The sequence below is a fragment of the Phocoena phocoena genome, chromosome 1, assembly GCF_963924675.1.
Source record: "Phocoena phocoena chromosome 1, mPhoPho1.1, whole genome shotgun sequence".
Taxonomy (NCBI): Eukaryota; Metazoa; Chordata; class Mammalia; order Artiodactyla; family Phocoenidae; genus Phocoena; species Phocoena phocoena.
The window spans coordinates 25,815,948-25,831,081 of NC_089219.1; the positions used below are offsets into that span (position 1 = coordinate 25,815,948).

At 38.4% G+C, this 15,134-nt stretch overlaps 1 protein-coding gene and 1 pseudogene across 6 annotated transcripts; one reads left to right on the plus strand and one right to left on the minus strand.

The window, feature by feature from the left end:
- Positions 1–1,711: 1,711 nt before the first annotated feature.
- Positions 1,712–15,097, minus strand: ZBTB8OS (zinc finger and BTB domain containing 8 opposite strand). 6 transcript variants are annotated; one of them, XM_065873162.1, is made up of 7 exons: positions 15,001–15,097; positions 6,908–6,932; positions 6,510–6,631; positions 6,213–6,295; positions 5,217–5,269; positions 3,170–3,206; positions 1,712–1,798 (listed from the first exon to the last, which is right to left on the minus strand). In XM_065873162.1, the coding sequence occupies exons 1-7, from the start codon at positions 15,095–15,097 to the stop codon at positions 1,712–1,714; spliced, it is 504 nt and encodes a 167-aa protein (XP_065729234.1). The 6 variants fall into 6 exon arrangements, with proteins under 6 accessions (XP_065729234.1, XP_065729267.1, XP_065729276.1 ...); XM_065873195.1 differs by lacking the exon at positions 6,908–6,932 and having other exon boundaries at positions 14,997–15,097; XM_065873173.1 differs by lacking the exon at positions 5,217–5,269 and having other exon boundaries at positions 1,791–1,798.
- On the plus strand, positions 4,057–4,634 carry LOC136129846 (transmembrane protein 126A pseudogene; annotated as a pseudogene).
- Positions 15,098–15,134: the final 37 nt, after the last annotated feature.

Sequence of the window (15,134 nt, forward strand, 5' to 3'; positions counted from 1 at the left end):
CTTCCCTGGTGGCGCAGTGATTGAGAGTCCGCCTGCTGATGCAGGGGACGCGGGTTCGTGCCCCCGTCCGGGAAGATCCCCACATGCCGAGGAGCGGCTGGGCCCATGAGCCATGGCTGCTGAGCCTACGCAACGGGAGAGGCCACAACAGTGAGAGGCCCGCGTACCGCAAAAACAAAAAACAAACAGAAAAAACCTCACAGGCTCTTGCCCTTGTCTTCATTACCCCCCGCTACTTTCTGTTAAATTCCCAGAGAGGGACTTCCCTGGCGGTCCAGTGGATAGGACTCCGAGCTTCCAAGACAGGCGGCACGAGTTCGATCCTTGTTTAGGGAAATAAGATCCCACATGTCGTGTGGCGCAGCCCCCAAAAAAAAAAAAAAACCAAAAATCCCCAGAGTAAAAATAATGTGGTGCTCCAAGAGAACAGTTAGAAAGCTCACAGACAATCTCTTCCTTTTAGGTCAAGTTCAGCACACTATAATGATATTTGGCAGCACCCAGTGGCAATCATTTTTCACATATGTGTGAATAAATAGCAACTTTGCAAACTCTTGCATCACAAGGAAGAATACCTCAATCAATGAATAGAAAATGGAATAATGCTGCAAATCAAATGAATGCAGCCTCGTTTTCAAAGGTTATCTACTTTGAAAAGTTCAGATCATTTTAAAGTTGTTTTCCTGGCCTCCTGTCTCCTTAGGAATGAAAAGCTTAGGTAATTTTTTTTTTTTTTTTTTTTTTTTTTTTATGGTACGCGGGCCTCTCACTGCTGTGGCCTCTCCCATTACGGAGCACAGGCTCCGGACGCGCAGGCTCAGCGGCCATGGCTCACGGGCCCAGCCGCTCCGCGGCATGTGGGATCCTCCCGGACCGGGGCACGAACCCGTGTCCCCTGCATCGGCAGGCGGACTCCCAACCACTACGCCACCAGGGAAGCCCCTTAGGTAATTTTTAAAAACCAAAGACATTTAAAAAAATTCTCCTTTTCTTCTCTAAATATAATGGCTTTAATATAAAACTATATGTTATAAAGAAGGGCCCATTTGTACATGCATCAAATTTTTCTTATGGGAAAACAGGAAAGTGTCAATACTTCAGTGCTTAGAAAAAAGTGAGAACAGTAAATCAGGGCTCTTTCTAGAGAAGCCTTCCAATTGTTTAGCTATAATTGTTTCATCTGAGAAAACCAACTGGAATACAGGATGGCTCTTTCCCACAGCAATCTAAAACGACCTCTTTTCATGTATGTATAGAAAATATATGTGTTAACCAATTTGGAAGAAAAGCAAAATCCTGGTTGTAGGATTCCTCAAATTTCTTTTTTTTCAAGCTGCATTCAGTAAGAGCATGGGGGCTTCAGAGTCTCTCAGGCTGCTCTTAGATCAATGATCCTTTCTGGGACCAGGCTGGAGGGCTGGCGTTCCATGGGAAGGGTGTAAGACACCTGCTGCTACAGCAGGGAATTAACAAATGAGATACCATACTTGCCACCTAAAGGTTTCTTTAAACTTTGAATATTTGGATAACACAGACCAAGGCTGTACCTAGATTTTCCATTTCTGTAAGTCACATTTTAATTTAAAAATTTCTGTTCTGCAAATCTCCATATATTAAGATACTGTAGAATTTATATCATGGTATCATGGTATCTTCTCAAAAGGAAGAGAAAAAACAGTTCTTCATAGGGAGGCTCTTTTTTGTGTGTGTCTTAAATGTCAAGGATCACAAAAACTTCTGGCTTCTCTTCATTATAGACCTGCATTGCTGAATATGTTATTGCCTTGACTTCAGTTCCCTGAAGTTGGGGTTAAAGAAAAAACAGGAAGAAAAAGGACATCAAAATCAGAATCATTAACTCTAGCAACGATTGGCAGAAAGTCAAAATTCTAATATTGCTCTGAAAAACTCAGACGAAACAATTAGTTATCAAATTAGTATAGTATTATCCACTGATCCAGTAAAAATGAGAGGCAAATATGCACAGCAGAAAAATCACTGAGTTAGGAGACGAAGCATATTATAGTCCTGGCTTTGTTTGCAACTGGATACAGAAGCTGTCTGACCTCTCTGGGCATCAGCTTTTTCATTTATCAAATGGGTTGAATCCAAGAACACAAAGCTTTCCTACTGTTTGGGTCAGGGCTCCCTCTTAAGGCTTCTTCCATACAGTTGAACCTGGGCCCTGGGAACTCGGCCTATTCCCTTCTCTGAATGGCAGTCAAATGCCTATTATCCAACATCTCCGTTTAGATGTCTAATAGGTATCTCAAATATAACATACTCAAAAGAAAATGCCACTGTCATTTGTATTATAAAAATAATTTGTTTTCAGTCCACATGCTCCCTCTCTACTGGCTTCTGTTCTTTTTATGCTTCTCTTCCCCGAGGCTCCCTCCCAGTCTTCATTTTATTGCACTGTGGTTGAAGAAATTCTATTGCAGCTACCGGAAGCAAACAGGATTTTCCAGTCACCTCCAACTAACTTAGGTCTCCTTGGCCTAAACACAGGAGTCAGTGAACTACAAATTGAAGGCCAAATCCGGCCTGCCACCTATTGTTGTACAGCCCCACGAACTAAGAATGGTTTTTACGTTTCTAAATAGTAGTGGAGGAAATGTTTAAAAAAAGTTTTACTGGAACACATCCACATTCATTCATTAATGTGTTGTCCTTGGCTGTTTAGTGCTATATATAAGAGAAGAGTTGAATAGTTGCTCTTCCATCATTCTCTGCCCACAAAGCACAAAACATTAGGAAAAAAATTGCCTACCCCTATTCTAACAGATTTGACTCGTATAGAGCGAAGCCATACATGCTGGCAAATACTGAATCTGGAGAAGCACAAAAGGCAGAAGACACTTTAGAGAACATCTAGTCCAACACCTTCATTACGGGGGAGGACATCAAAACTCGATAAGGCAAAGGGATTTTTACACCCCACAACTCTGTAACAAACCCGACCCTATGACCCAAGTGCTGATTCCTAATCCTCCAAATCAGGTGTGTGAAATCAGTGTTTTAACATAATATGTCCCGACAGGTCATATTAGTCTGAGAAAAATTTAGGACTTTACACCAACTTATTAGAACTAGTTAACTGTCACATTTACTGACTTTATGGTAAGGTAGTATAAAATGTTTCTAATGGCTGGATTTAAAAACATACCTGAGGGTGCTTGGACAATGAGAATTCTTCTCCCCACCTTGAGAAGGAAAAGTGAAACATGATTAAGATTTCCAGGATTTAACATTTATTCTCTCTTTCCACATTTTAAAATAAGCCTTATAAATGTGGTTTAGATACTAGAAAGCCAAAAGAGATGGAGGGGGAAGGGAGCTATAAATTTCAATTTGATTGTTAGCAGATACAGCTGTTGAGGGACTTATGTGTACAATAGCCGTTTCAAGAAGGTTGATAGTTGCTTTTAAAAAAAAAAAGTGTCCTAGTATAATGTGCATAGGTAGATTCTCAATAAACATTGTTTACTGAATATTGGTTCACAACAGAGTAGCATGTTCAAAATTTTCACTGTACTCAGGACTACAGAACTAATTAATATCTTCCACTGGAGAAAGCACGTCTGAACACCATAAAGGCAAAATACTAGATTCTGTAATACAGTCTGAACTTGGTTTGTATTTTATAACTTTTCAAAAAATGTCCATGGTGTGTACATGGAAGGCCCTAGAAAGGTACTGCCCTGGAACCTGGGATGAACATCCTCTCTCCCTTCAACACATGTGGCTGAAGATCACAGTAGCAGAAGCAGTAGCAGTAGTAGAAAGAGCAAAGTTTTAAAATTCTGTTCAACTATTTATTAGCTAAGTACCCTTGGACAACCCTGTTTTCTCACCCATAAAAAAAGGGAGGAGGAGATAATAAAAGCTCTCACTTTACAAAAAGAAACTAAAAAAATTCAACATAAAATAGAAAAGATAAGCTCTATATAAAAATAACCTAAAAGAGCTGCATAAGGGTTGGAGTGAGCCCTCACGTGGCTGAGTAAGACCAGAGGAGGCAGTGAGTGCTGGGAGGAAAGTGTAAGGCTCAAGATGGAAAATCATGAATCAGATGATACTGTCAAGGAGAACTTAATTGATATCACAACCAGAAAAATTAACCAAATTCCAAAACAGAAAGGAATCTGCTTGAAAATGGATCAACATATGTTGGACTTAATGCTGCCCTCTATGGCCTAATAGCAGATAGTCTTTTTTGATGAATCCTACATGTGACACAGGCTCATATACCTGCTGGCTTAGCAATGGCAGAGATCCCATTTTTGACGGCACACGTATCTTACAAAGATTTTGTAAGTTTACCTTTGAATACAGGTGATTTGCATTGTGAAACCTGTACCTTCACACGAGGTGAATTGGTTGGTCTTGTTTTTGGTGGTCTGTACCCTGTGTTCTTGGCTATCCCTGTGAATGGTGGCCTAGCAGCAAGATATAACTCAGCCCTGCTACCCGAGAAAGGAAACATCTTAAATTACTAGATTAGGATTTCTAAGCCTATCTTTAGAAAGATGTTATTTCCCATTTTGCTCCAGATTGGGTTTGCAGCATACCTTGGGTCTAGAGAATATAAACTACTTATAAAGGTTTTTAGTTACCTGAACCTGTCCTAGAAACTGTGATTGTTAAGTAAATCTGTACACAAAAATAAAAGAGTAAAAATAACCTGTATCTAAGTATGAATAAACAGAGACTTGTTAAAAAAAAAAAAAAACACCTAAAAGATATCATTAAATGACTGAAGAAACTCGGAAAACACCAAATCCAATCAAAGTGCCATAATCAAGTGTTTGCAAACTCTGGAAGGAAGTGTATAACTTGTTAATAGAAGGAAATGGAGTCCAGGTGTGAGGATCTATAAGAAAGGATGCATCAGCATTTCTCATCACCAAGCTAAGCTTTATGCAAATATCTGCGCCCTCTACCAATGATATATTTTTTGTGCTAAAAATCAACAAATTGGGAATCCTGTTTAATAACACACATCAACTTTGTTCTGACAAGTTTCTGGTCCACCAAACCTGAGGTGAACCCTGGCTCCTAGGTATCTCAAGAAGCTTAACCTGCAAAGCCCTACTGGGATGCAACTGGTCTTCTGACTTAATATTGCTATTTGTCTTCCTGCCCACTGAGTTCACTGAAGAATAACTTAACATCTTTCATGACCCGCTACTTAAAAGGTTTTCAAAACTTACCCAATTGACCGTAATTTGAAATTTCTTTGATCAATATTAAGTACTTTTACTTCCTAAAGAAGAAAAAGAATTTCTTTTAATTTTAATATATGCTCATAACAGACCAGCTCCTAAAACATGTCTAGGTTATCATCTTTTCAAGATAATCGCATAAAACTTCTCTGAAGCAAAGAAAACTAAAATGTTAACTAAAACAGAATAACAAACTATATATTTCAAGGAAATAGTTTTTTCTTACATATTCAAGGGACATATTCTTAAAAATGTACAATCTAAAAATATGAGTCAGAAGAATTTTTCTGTAAGATACATAGAGGAGGATGACCTAGGATTTCAATCACTCTGGATTTTTTGGTTTTATTTATTTAGAGTTGACAAAACTCTCAGCCTATTTTTATATAATATTGTAGGACGAATGACCCAGTTCTGTAGGACGAATGACCCAGTTGGAAGAATGTATGTAGTGGAGCTGGTAAGGGAGAGAACGGAGGAATTACGGAAGCAAGGAAGGCCATGTGTGTTAGATGACAATGAGGTTGGAGAGGTGTTCCCTCTGGAGGTTGGTGGCAACAAGTAAACTCCATTTGGCTCTTCCTTTTTCACATTAAGGAAAACTAAAAGCATCAATTTTTAAACTTAGGCCAACATGGTAGAACTGCCAAATTACAAATGGGACAAAAGGAACATATGGATGGACATAAATACAGTTCAAACTTGGGAGACATAAAATGTGCAGAGACAGTGGCAACAATAGGTGCGTTCTTGTCACACAATCCTGATGAGTGACAAGTATATAATAAGAGATCTAAATACAAAATGCACATACATAAGCAAACTCCGGTTATCCAAGAAGAGCCTATGGTTATTATAATTTCTGCAAATCATCATCTGTATGGCTTGGTTTTGCATCACATGTTCTATTTTAAATCACTAGTCTTATTATAAAATATGGGTAAGCACGCATTTGCTCAGTAAAAAAGAAAAACTATTGCTTACCCGGGCTATGAAGAATTCATCAGCACTGAATTTATAAAGCCATTCATTCAAAAAGTGAAACAGAAGAGATTGTAAGTCATCTCCTACACAGGATCAAAAAGAACCATGACAGTATCATGTTTAATAACTCTTGTCTCTAAAAAACTGGTTTGAATTTAACAGTGCAATGAATTTCTTAGGCTAGTTGAAAGAACAAGCTCATAATCAATTTTGTTGTTCTTATTGTGAGCATATACTGAATTTACATAGAATACTGAACATCTATAACAATTTCTTCCTTGTGAATAAATTGGTTACCTTGGGTTTCTACTTCTGTTGCTTGGAGGGGCTCCACTGTCCCAGTATCTGTCATATAACCAAACATGGCCATTGCACACTGCTCAAATGCTTCCTCCAGAGTATCTCCCCATGCGTGTAACCTAAAGAAATACATTCATGCCCTGTGTAATATAATCCACTGCAAAGCAGAAAACTTGTCAGGAAAGTCAAAATAAAATTAACATGATAAATACAAAACCAAAGGTCTCAATCAGTTTAATGACACTGAAACCAGGTGCTTTTAAACCATCATTTGCATGTCCTAAAGGAACCAAAAGACGAGGAGAAAAATTAAAACTCGGGACATCAAGATGAAAACATCAGCCTTCCTATGTTAAGCACGTGGCTGCAAAGGCATAAACTCTAGCTGTACTCACTGGACATCAGCTGTGTGATCCAAATCTGAGGGAGAGAGGAAAAAACACTTATAAGTAACTAAACTTGACTTGCAAATCACAAGAAAATAACTCTAGATCATTACTAAGAACATAATCCTTGAACAGCAAGAAAATGTGGGCTGGCCACACACCTTTCACTAACCATTTACACAAAAGTTGATTGTTCTGTTAAGGGTTATTTTTTATTTTTAAAAATTTCTTCTAAGCATTCACAGTTATTATTCTGTTAATATTAAATGAACTAATATTAAATAAAAGAATTAATAGTTCCATAATATTAGCATATTGATGCTAAAGGGTTATTTTTTTAAAAGCCTAGATTTATATTTAAATGAATGACAATTTCTGGAAGGCATCACGGCCACGGTCTTCTAGGTGATCTAAAAAGTGTCTAATACATCATAGTTTTTCAATAAACAAATGCCATTCTCTGCCATTAGTTACTTTTCCTCAACAAAACAAATCAGTATCTTTTCTAAATATCTACTTGTGTGAATGACCAAAATTCTAGAAACTACATCATCAAAGATATAAAATTCCAGATTTCATTTCACCTTTTCATGAACAGCTAGCCAAATCCCAGACAAAACAGTTTTTTATTTTTAACAAGAGCCAAGTTTTATATTTGTTGATTTCTTTCACTTGAAGGACTCCTCAATGATACCCTTGACCAATAAAACTGTTTTGGAAAGTAAACTCTACAATATATATTATGAGCTTTTTCCTGATATTCTCACAGCAACACTAGGAAATAACAACTGCTACTACAGCAAGTTCCCATTGGATCTGTTATCTCAAGATTTCAGAGTCAGGACTTCCCTGGTGGTCCACTACTTAAGAATCTGCCTTCCAAGGCAAGGGATGTGAGTTCGATCCCTGGTCAGGGAACTAAGATCCCACATGCCAAAGGGCAACTAAGCCCACGCACCACAACTAGAGAAGCCCAAGCACCACAATGAAGACCCAGGGCAGCCAAAATTTTAAAAATTAACTAATTAAAAAAAAATGATTTTAGAGTCTATCCTTCACTCTTACCTGACTTCCATCAATTCTTCCTGCTTAGAATCATAGAATATTCAGGCTATAACGAAGTCTTAGAGTTCGTTTAACAGAATTCCTTCAATTACAAGAATAAACCTGAAATCCAGAGAGATTGTGCGACTTGTTTAGGACTACACTGCTGATTAGAGTTGGGACTAGAATTGAGATTTTCTGACTCCCAGTTTAGTGCCGTTTACATAACACATCTTGTTCTGGTAACACTCAAGGTTTAAGCTCATCTCTAATTTACTCAGAATATTACTGAGAACTCAATACATTTTAGGCATTAAGAGGCTCAATGATCAGCAGAGATGACAAACAAGTTAAAAGAAAATAACAGGTATTATCCCTAGAGAAATGAAGGTATGTGGCCACAAAAGGACATAGAAGGTTCACAGCAATTTTATTCCCCCAAATTAAAAACCCCATATCCATCAAGAGAAAGGATAAACAAACTGAGAAATACAATGCCACACTACTCAGCAATAAAAAATCATGAACTACTGATACAATGCATTAACAAGAGTCAGGGAGCTCACCTCTTTCCCCTGCTGTCAGTAGTTGCTGAATAAAATCCATTCACCACTTTAATATCTAGCTGTGTTTGATACTGAGTGAAGAAGCCAGACAGAAAAGAATCTATACTGTGTGATTCCACTTATACAAAACTCTAAAACAGAAGTAAACTGTGGTGATAGACATCAGAGCAGTGCTTGCCTCAAGGTAAGGGGCTAGGGGACTAACTGGAAAGAAGCAAAGGGAACTTTCTAGGGTGACAGAAATGTTCTAGAGCTTGACTCGAGTATTGGTTACACAGATGTCATTTGTTTATCAAAACTCATTGGACTTTATACTTAAGATGTGAGCACTTTTATAACATGTAAATTGTACCTCAACTTTTTAAGACGGTTTAAAGAGACAATGACAGATTGCTATAGGGCAGTAGTTCTCAAATTTTTTGGTCTCAGGAACCCTTTATTCTCTTAAAAATTACTGAGGACCCAAAGAGCTTTTGTTTATATGGGTTGTATCTGGCAATACTAACCTAGAAATTTTAACTGAAAAAAAATCTTAAGTATGTATTAATTCACTTAAAAATAATAAGCCCAGGGACTTCCCCGGTGGTGCAGTGGTTAACATTCCACCTGCCAATGCACGCCACAACTACTGAAGCCCGTGCGTCCTAGAGTCCCAAGCACCACAACTACTGAGCCCACGTGCCGCAACTACTAAAGCCCGAGTGCTATAGGGCCCACAGCTGCAACTACTGAAGCCCGCGTGCCTAGAGCCCAAGGTCTGCAACAAGAGAAGCCACTGCAATGAGAAGCCCCTGCGCTGCAACAAAGAATAGCCCCCTCTCGCCGCAACTAGAGAAAGCCCCAGAGCAGCAACAAAGACCCAATGCAGCCAAAAATAATAAATAAATAAATACAAATAATAAGCTCATTTTATTTAACATAAATTATATATTTTTATGAAAAATGACTACATTTTCAAAAAATGTAGTGAGAAGAGTGGCGCTGTTTAGCATTTCTGCAAGTATTTTTAATGTCTGGCTTTTCAGTGTGCTGCAATCTCACAGACATGCAGGAGGAAAAAGGAGTATTTTAAGAGCTAAAAAAAAATGTGGACTTCCCTGCTGGCACAGTGGTTAAGAATCCGCCTGCCAATCCAGAGGACATGGGTTCGAGCCCTGGTCCAGGAAGATTCCACATGCTGTGAAGCAACTAAGCCCGTGTGCCACAACTAGTGAGCCTGTTCTCTAGAGTCTACGAGCCACAACTACTGAAGCCCGTGTGCCTAGAGCCCGTGCTCTACGGCAAGAGAAGCCACCGCAATGAGAAATCCATGCACCGCAACAAGGAAGAGCCCCCACTCGCCGCAACTAGAGAAAGCCTGCCCGCAGCAATGAAGACCCAATGCAGCCAAAAATAAATACATAAATAAATAAATTTATTTTAAAAATGCATATGGGCAGCACAGCCGGAGTAAGGAAAAAAAATTGTATATAGTCTTCCTTCACCAAAACTAGAAACTGGTGGTTTTTTAAAGGTTAGTTGCAATGCAGAATCTGAGGTTTTAACAATGAATTTTTCGAACTCTGTAACATTAAAATCCATTGCTCTATCTTGTGCTTAGACCAGATCTTATCTTTGCCTGATTGTGTAATATCAAGCATTGGTTTTTGGGATAATATCAGTTCATCGATGTTGACACATTCTATAGAATTTTTTAAAATCTATTTGTTAATATCACCTCCAATCTCATCAGAAAAGTCTTTAAGCACTGGGAAACCGTGAAGCTCATGATGGCAGATACAAGTTTTCCAAAATTCTGATTTCACTTGAAAGCTTGAACTTTATCATTATATAATATACATTATCAATATACCAACAAATGTTGTTATTTTCCTTGATGTGACAGATTACTTTATTTTCAAGAAGATATTGGAAATACCCAAGTCTGAATAACAATAGTATGTCTTTCAGTCATTCTTTTGAGAAAAAATAGTGTTCCGAGAAAAAAGGCATCTCACAACTCAAACAATCACAGAAGTTCTTTTCCTCAAGGTAAGCATCAATACTTTGAGAAGCAGCAGAAACACTATGCATACTTCCCATTTTGTTACACAGAATATTAAAAAGGTGTGTACTCAGTGGTTAATATTTAATAAAATTAATAGTTCTTGCCAAGTCATCAAGGACATTTTTAAGTAAAAACGACTTTTTCTTTTTTTAATTATAAGTACATAGTGGTAAACAATACAATGGCTACCAATACAGTTTGGTGCCACTGCCTCAATTTGTGCCAAGGGGCCAGGACTTTACCTATTACTGCCTCTGCACCACGAGTGCAAATATCAACACAGTGAAAAGAGCAAGTAACATCTAGTATTATTAAGAAAGTAGTTTTAATTTCACAGATACTTTGAAAAAGTCTGGGGAAACCTAGGGTTCTAGAGACCACCCACTTTGAAAATTCTATTATAGGAGAGAATAAGAGATAAACTAAGCTAGACTAAGAGGTTCAGGTAAGAATTCCCAAAGGAAACAAGACTTAACACTTTATGTGCCAAGAGACTAAGGATGATCTTTATCTATCTACTCACTCATTTATTCCCAGTTTCCGCTCAGTGTCTGATACACAACAGGTGCTCAATAATGTTGCTGAATGAATATATGAGATGACAATTGAGCTGAGTCTTAAAGGAAAAACAGGGCTACAGGGAGAGCTTGGGGTAGATCTGGGGGTAGTCAGTGGCAAGAAATGAAGCTGGAAGAAACAGACTAATCTCACATTACACATCAATGCCAAGATTCTGTACAAAATGTTGGCAAGTAGAATCCAGAATGACCAAGTGGGATTTATCCCTGGAATGCAAAGATTCAATTCTTAGGAAACAGATTACATCATCTCCATAGATGTAATCATGAGGCATAACATAAAAATGTTTTTTTTTTTTTTTTTTTTTTTTCGGTTTTTTGCCTCACTGCAAGGCTTGTGGGATCTTAGTTCCCCAGAAAGGGATTGAACCCCAGCCCGGCAGTGAAAGTACCGAGTCCTAACCACTGGATGGCCAGGGAATTCCCAAACAAAATGTTAACAGGATTTTTGAGCAAATGGTCTTTTCTCAACTATTTCTCAAAAATACACTATTGTTTATTTTTTCTCTCATTCTTATTTTTTTTTAAATAAATTTATTTATTTTTTCTGGCTGCATTGGGTGTTTGTTGCTGCATGTGGGCTTTCTCTAGTTTCGGCGAGTGGGGGCTACTCTTCGTTGCAGTGCATGGGCTTCTCATTGCGGTGGCTTCTCTTGTTGCAGAGCACAGGCTCTAGGCATGCGGGCTTCAGTAGTTGAGGCACATGCGCTCAGTAGTGGCTCGCAGCCTCAGTAGTTGCAGTGCATGGGCTCAGTAGTTGCGGTGCATGGGCTTACTTGCTCCGCAGCATGTGGAATCTTCCTGGACCAGGGCTCGAACCCATGTCCCCTGCATTGGCAGGCAGATTCTTAATCACTGTGCCACCAGGGAGGCCCTTTTCTCTCATTCCTAATTGCTGCTTTTCACTGAATGTTTTTGTGGTATAATGAAAATATATACTTGGTCTTTGTCCCTGGTTCCTGGAACAGAGCTCTTAAAATCCTGGGAATTTTCTGAGTGACAGGAGTGTCACTCAGTGTTATTCATAAAGAGCCCCTTCTGACCACACTTGAGTCTATGCTAATAAGGTGATTCAGGGTTGGGCCCCTAAGTAGCCTCAGGACGGAGAGAAGATGAAACAAATGATTAAAAGGGGGGAGGGGATACCAACAGTAATTCTTATGGATCTTCACAAGCTGATTTTTATCTACATATAGAGAAAAAAATAAAAACAATAAGAATGGCAGGAAAGGAGCAAGTACTGAGAGGGAGATTGTCCTAGAAGATATTAAAAGATACAATAAAGCATCAATAATTTAAAATGTGGCACTGGCACATAAAAAGAGAGCTAAAACAAAGGAATAGAATACTAAGTCCAGCTATAGACCTAAATATAGTTAGAGGAATTCTGTATACGATAAAGATGTCATATTTCAATCACAGGGGAAAAGACAGACTGTTGATAAATGATTTTATAGCATCTGGAAAATAATTATCAGATATTGATACTTAATTTCCACCTTACCCTAATCCTAAGGTATTCAAAATTTAAATATATATTTTTTAAAAACCATAAATACTAGAAACATGAACAATCTACAACTATTAGCAAAAATACTGTTCTCATAAATATGAGACAAAAAAAGCCAAACACAAAAGGAATACATACTACATGATTCCATTTAGATTATGTACAAAAACACGCAAAGCTCATGTATGGTGTTAGTAGTCAGGCTAATGGGAAAAATACGGAGAGAGGAGAAAGGAGCATGAGAGGGTCTTCAGGGATGCTGTAACATTCTGTTTTTTGATCTGGTTACTAGTTATACAGGTGTATCCAGTTTGCAAAAATTCATTTGTAACATGTGTACTCTACTATATGTACCTTATACTAAAATATGTGTTTTATTTTGGGGAATTCCCTGGCAGTCCAGTGGTTAGGACTCTGTGCTCACACTGCCAAGGGCCCAGGTTCAATCCCTGGGCGGGGAACTAAAATCCCACATCCCACAAGCCATGTGGTATGGCCTAAGAAAAAAAAAAAAGTTTTATTTTCAAATGTACTAGAAGAAAACATGGGAGAATTAATTTACAGTCCCAGAGCGAGCAATGCCTTCTTAAGTATGATATCCCAGTAGCCATAAAAAGGGTTAACAAATTTCACTACATAAAAATAAACTTCTGCACAGTAAAAAAGACCAACAATCCAATAGAAAAAATGGGTTAAAAATATGAATATACACATTCCAGAAGGTAAATACAAATAACTCCAAACATACTAAAATACGTTCAGCCTCACTTATAAGTAAAATGCAATTAGTATAAGATGTTTAACAGACTGGAAAAGATCAAAAAGTGTGGTAACACAGTAAATTGGTAAAAGTGTGAGAAAAGAGGCACAGTCGGGACTTCCCTGGTGGTCCAGTGGTTAAGACTCTGCTTCCAATGCAGGGGGCACGGGTTCACCCCCTGGTCGGGGAACTAAGACCGCACCTGCCACGCAGCACAGTGCGGCCAAAAAATAAATAAATTTTAAAAAGTAAATTTAAAAATGAATTAAAAAAAAGAATTCAGGCTTCTTAAAAGGAAAGAAAAAAGGCACACACACAATGCTAGCAAGGGTATAAACTGGCACAACCTCAATGGAAAGCAATTTGGCAATAATTGTTGAAGCTTAAAATGCAGATATCAAAAAGAATGTCTATATATGTATAACTGGATCATTTGGCTGTACAGCAGAAATTAACACAACATTGTACACCAACTATACTTCAATTTTAAAAAACATTGATAAAATGCAGATACCCTTTGAAAAAGCAATGTAACTTTTGGAAATTTATTCTACAGATACACGTGCACATGTGCCAAACAATAGATGCACAGGTATATCCACTGCTGCATTATTTTTATTGGCAAACGAGTATAAGTATAAATGTCCATCAACTAGAAATTGGTTAAGTAAATTAACTAAACATACACCTTTGCATGTACACATAAGAAAATGTTAAGGATGGTCGATCTGTATAGCAAGACTAAGGGGCTGGGGATCGGGGCTGAAAGAAAGACTTTCGCTGCATACCCGTTGTATTTTTTGAATTCTAAGTCATATATATGACCTATTAAAAGTAATTTTTAAAAAATTAAGTGAGAGACAGTGAGCTAGGGAGATATGCAGGGTTCAGAAAGTACAGAGCCTAGTATGCTACGGTAAATAGTTGGACTCTATACAGAGGACAATGGGAAATCAAGGAAAGAACTTTAAGAAAGGAAATAAGAGCCAGATTTGTGCTCCCCAAACCACATCCACCTTTAGGGACGGCAGCTTAACGTTTATGTAGAACTTCAGAGTCTGCACTATACTCTCACATTTATTATTATCTCATTTATCCTTCACATGAAGGAACTGAGTGCAAAGAGGTTATGTGATTTTTTTGCCTAAAGTCACTAAGCTAAAAATGACAAAACCAGGTCTTTTTGCTAACAACACGATACAGGTAAGACACCAATTTAGAAGTCCCCTACTCAGAGCTTTCCGAGTCCTCTACCCTAGGCACACTCTAATTATCCCACAGTTATAGGGAGATACTTGGGGGCGACAACCCCTCAAACGCTTGAAAATACGTTACCTTCAGAATTAATACGGAAGTAAAATTCCCACAAGATAAATGTAATTAGGCATATGCAGAAAAAGTTCAAAAGGCTGTAAATTTGGGAGCCCGGGTTTCCCGACTCTCAGACCAGGAGGCTTTAGCCTTCAGCGTTCCCCAGAGAAGTACATAAAAGCCTACAATAAAGGGCAAAACGGGAATGCCTAAGCCACCCGATGGGGCAAAATGGAAGAGGAAGCCGGAAGCCCCTGGCAAGGAGAGAAGTGAGCCACCTACTCACACTCGTACTTCCGATTGACTGGAGGATACTTGGCCTTGATCGCCTTCTGCTTCTCAGTCAAATTGTAATCTCTAATATCTTCCCTTTCCAGCGCCATGATTGCGGCTTGGGCCCCAAACTCAACTTCCGCCCTT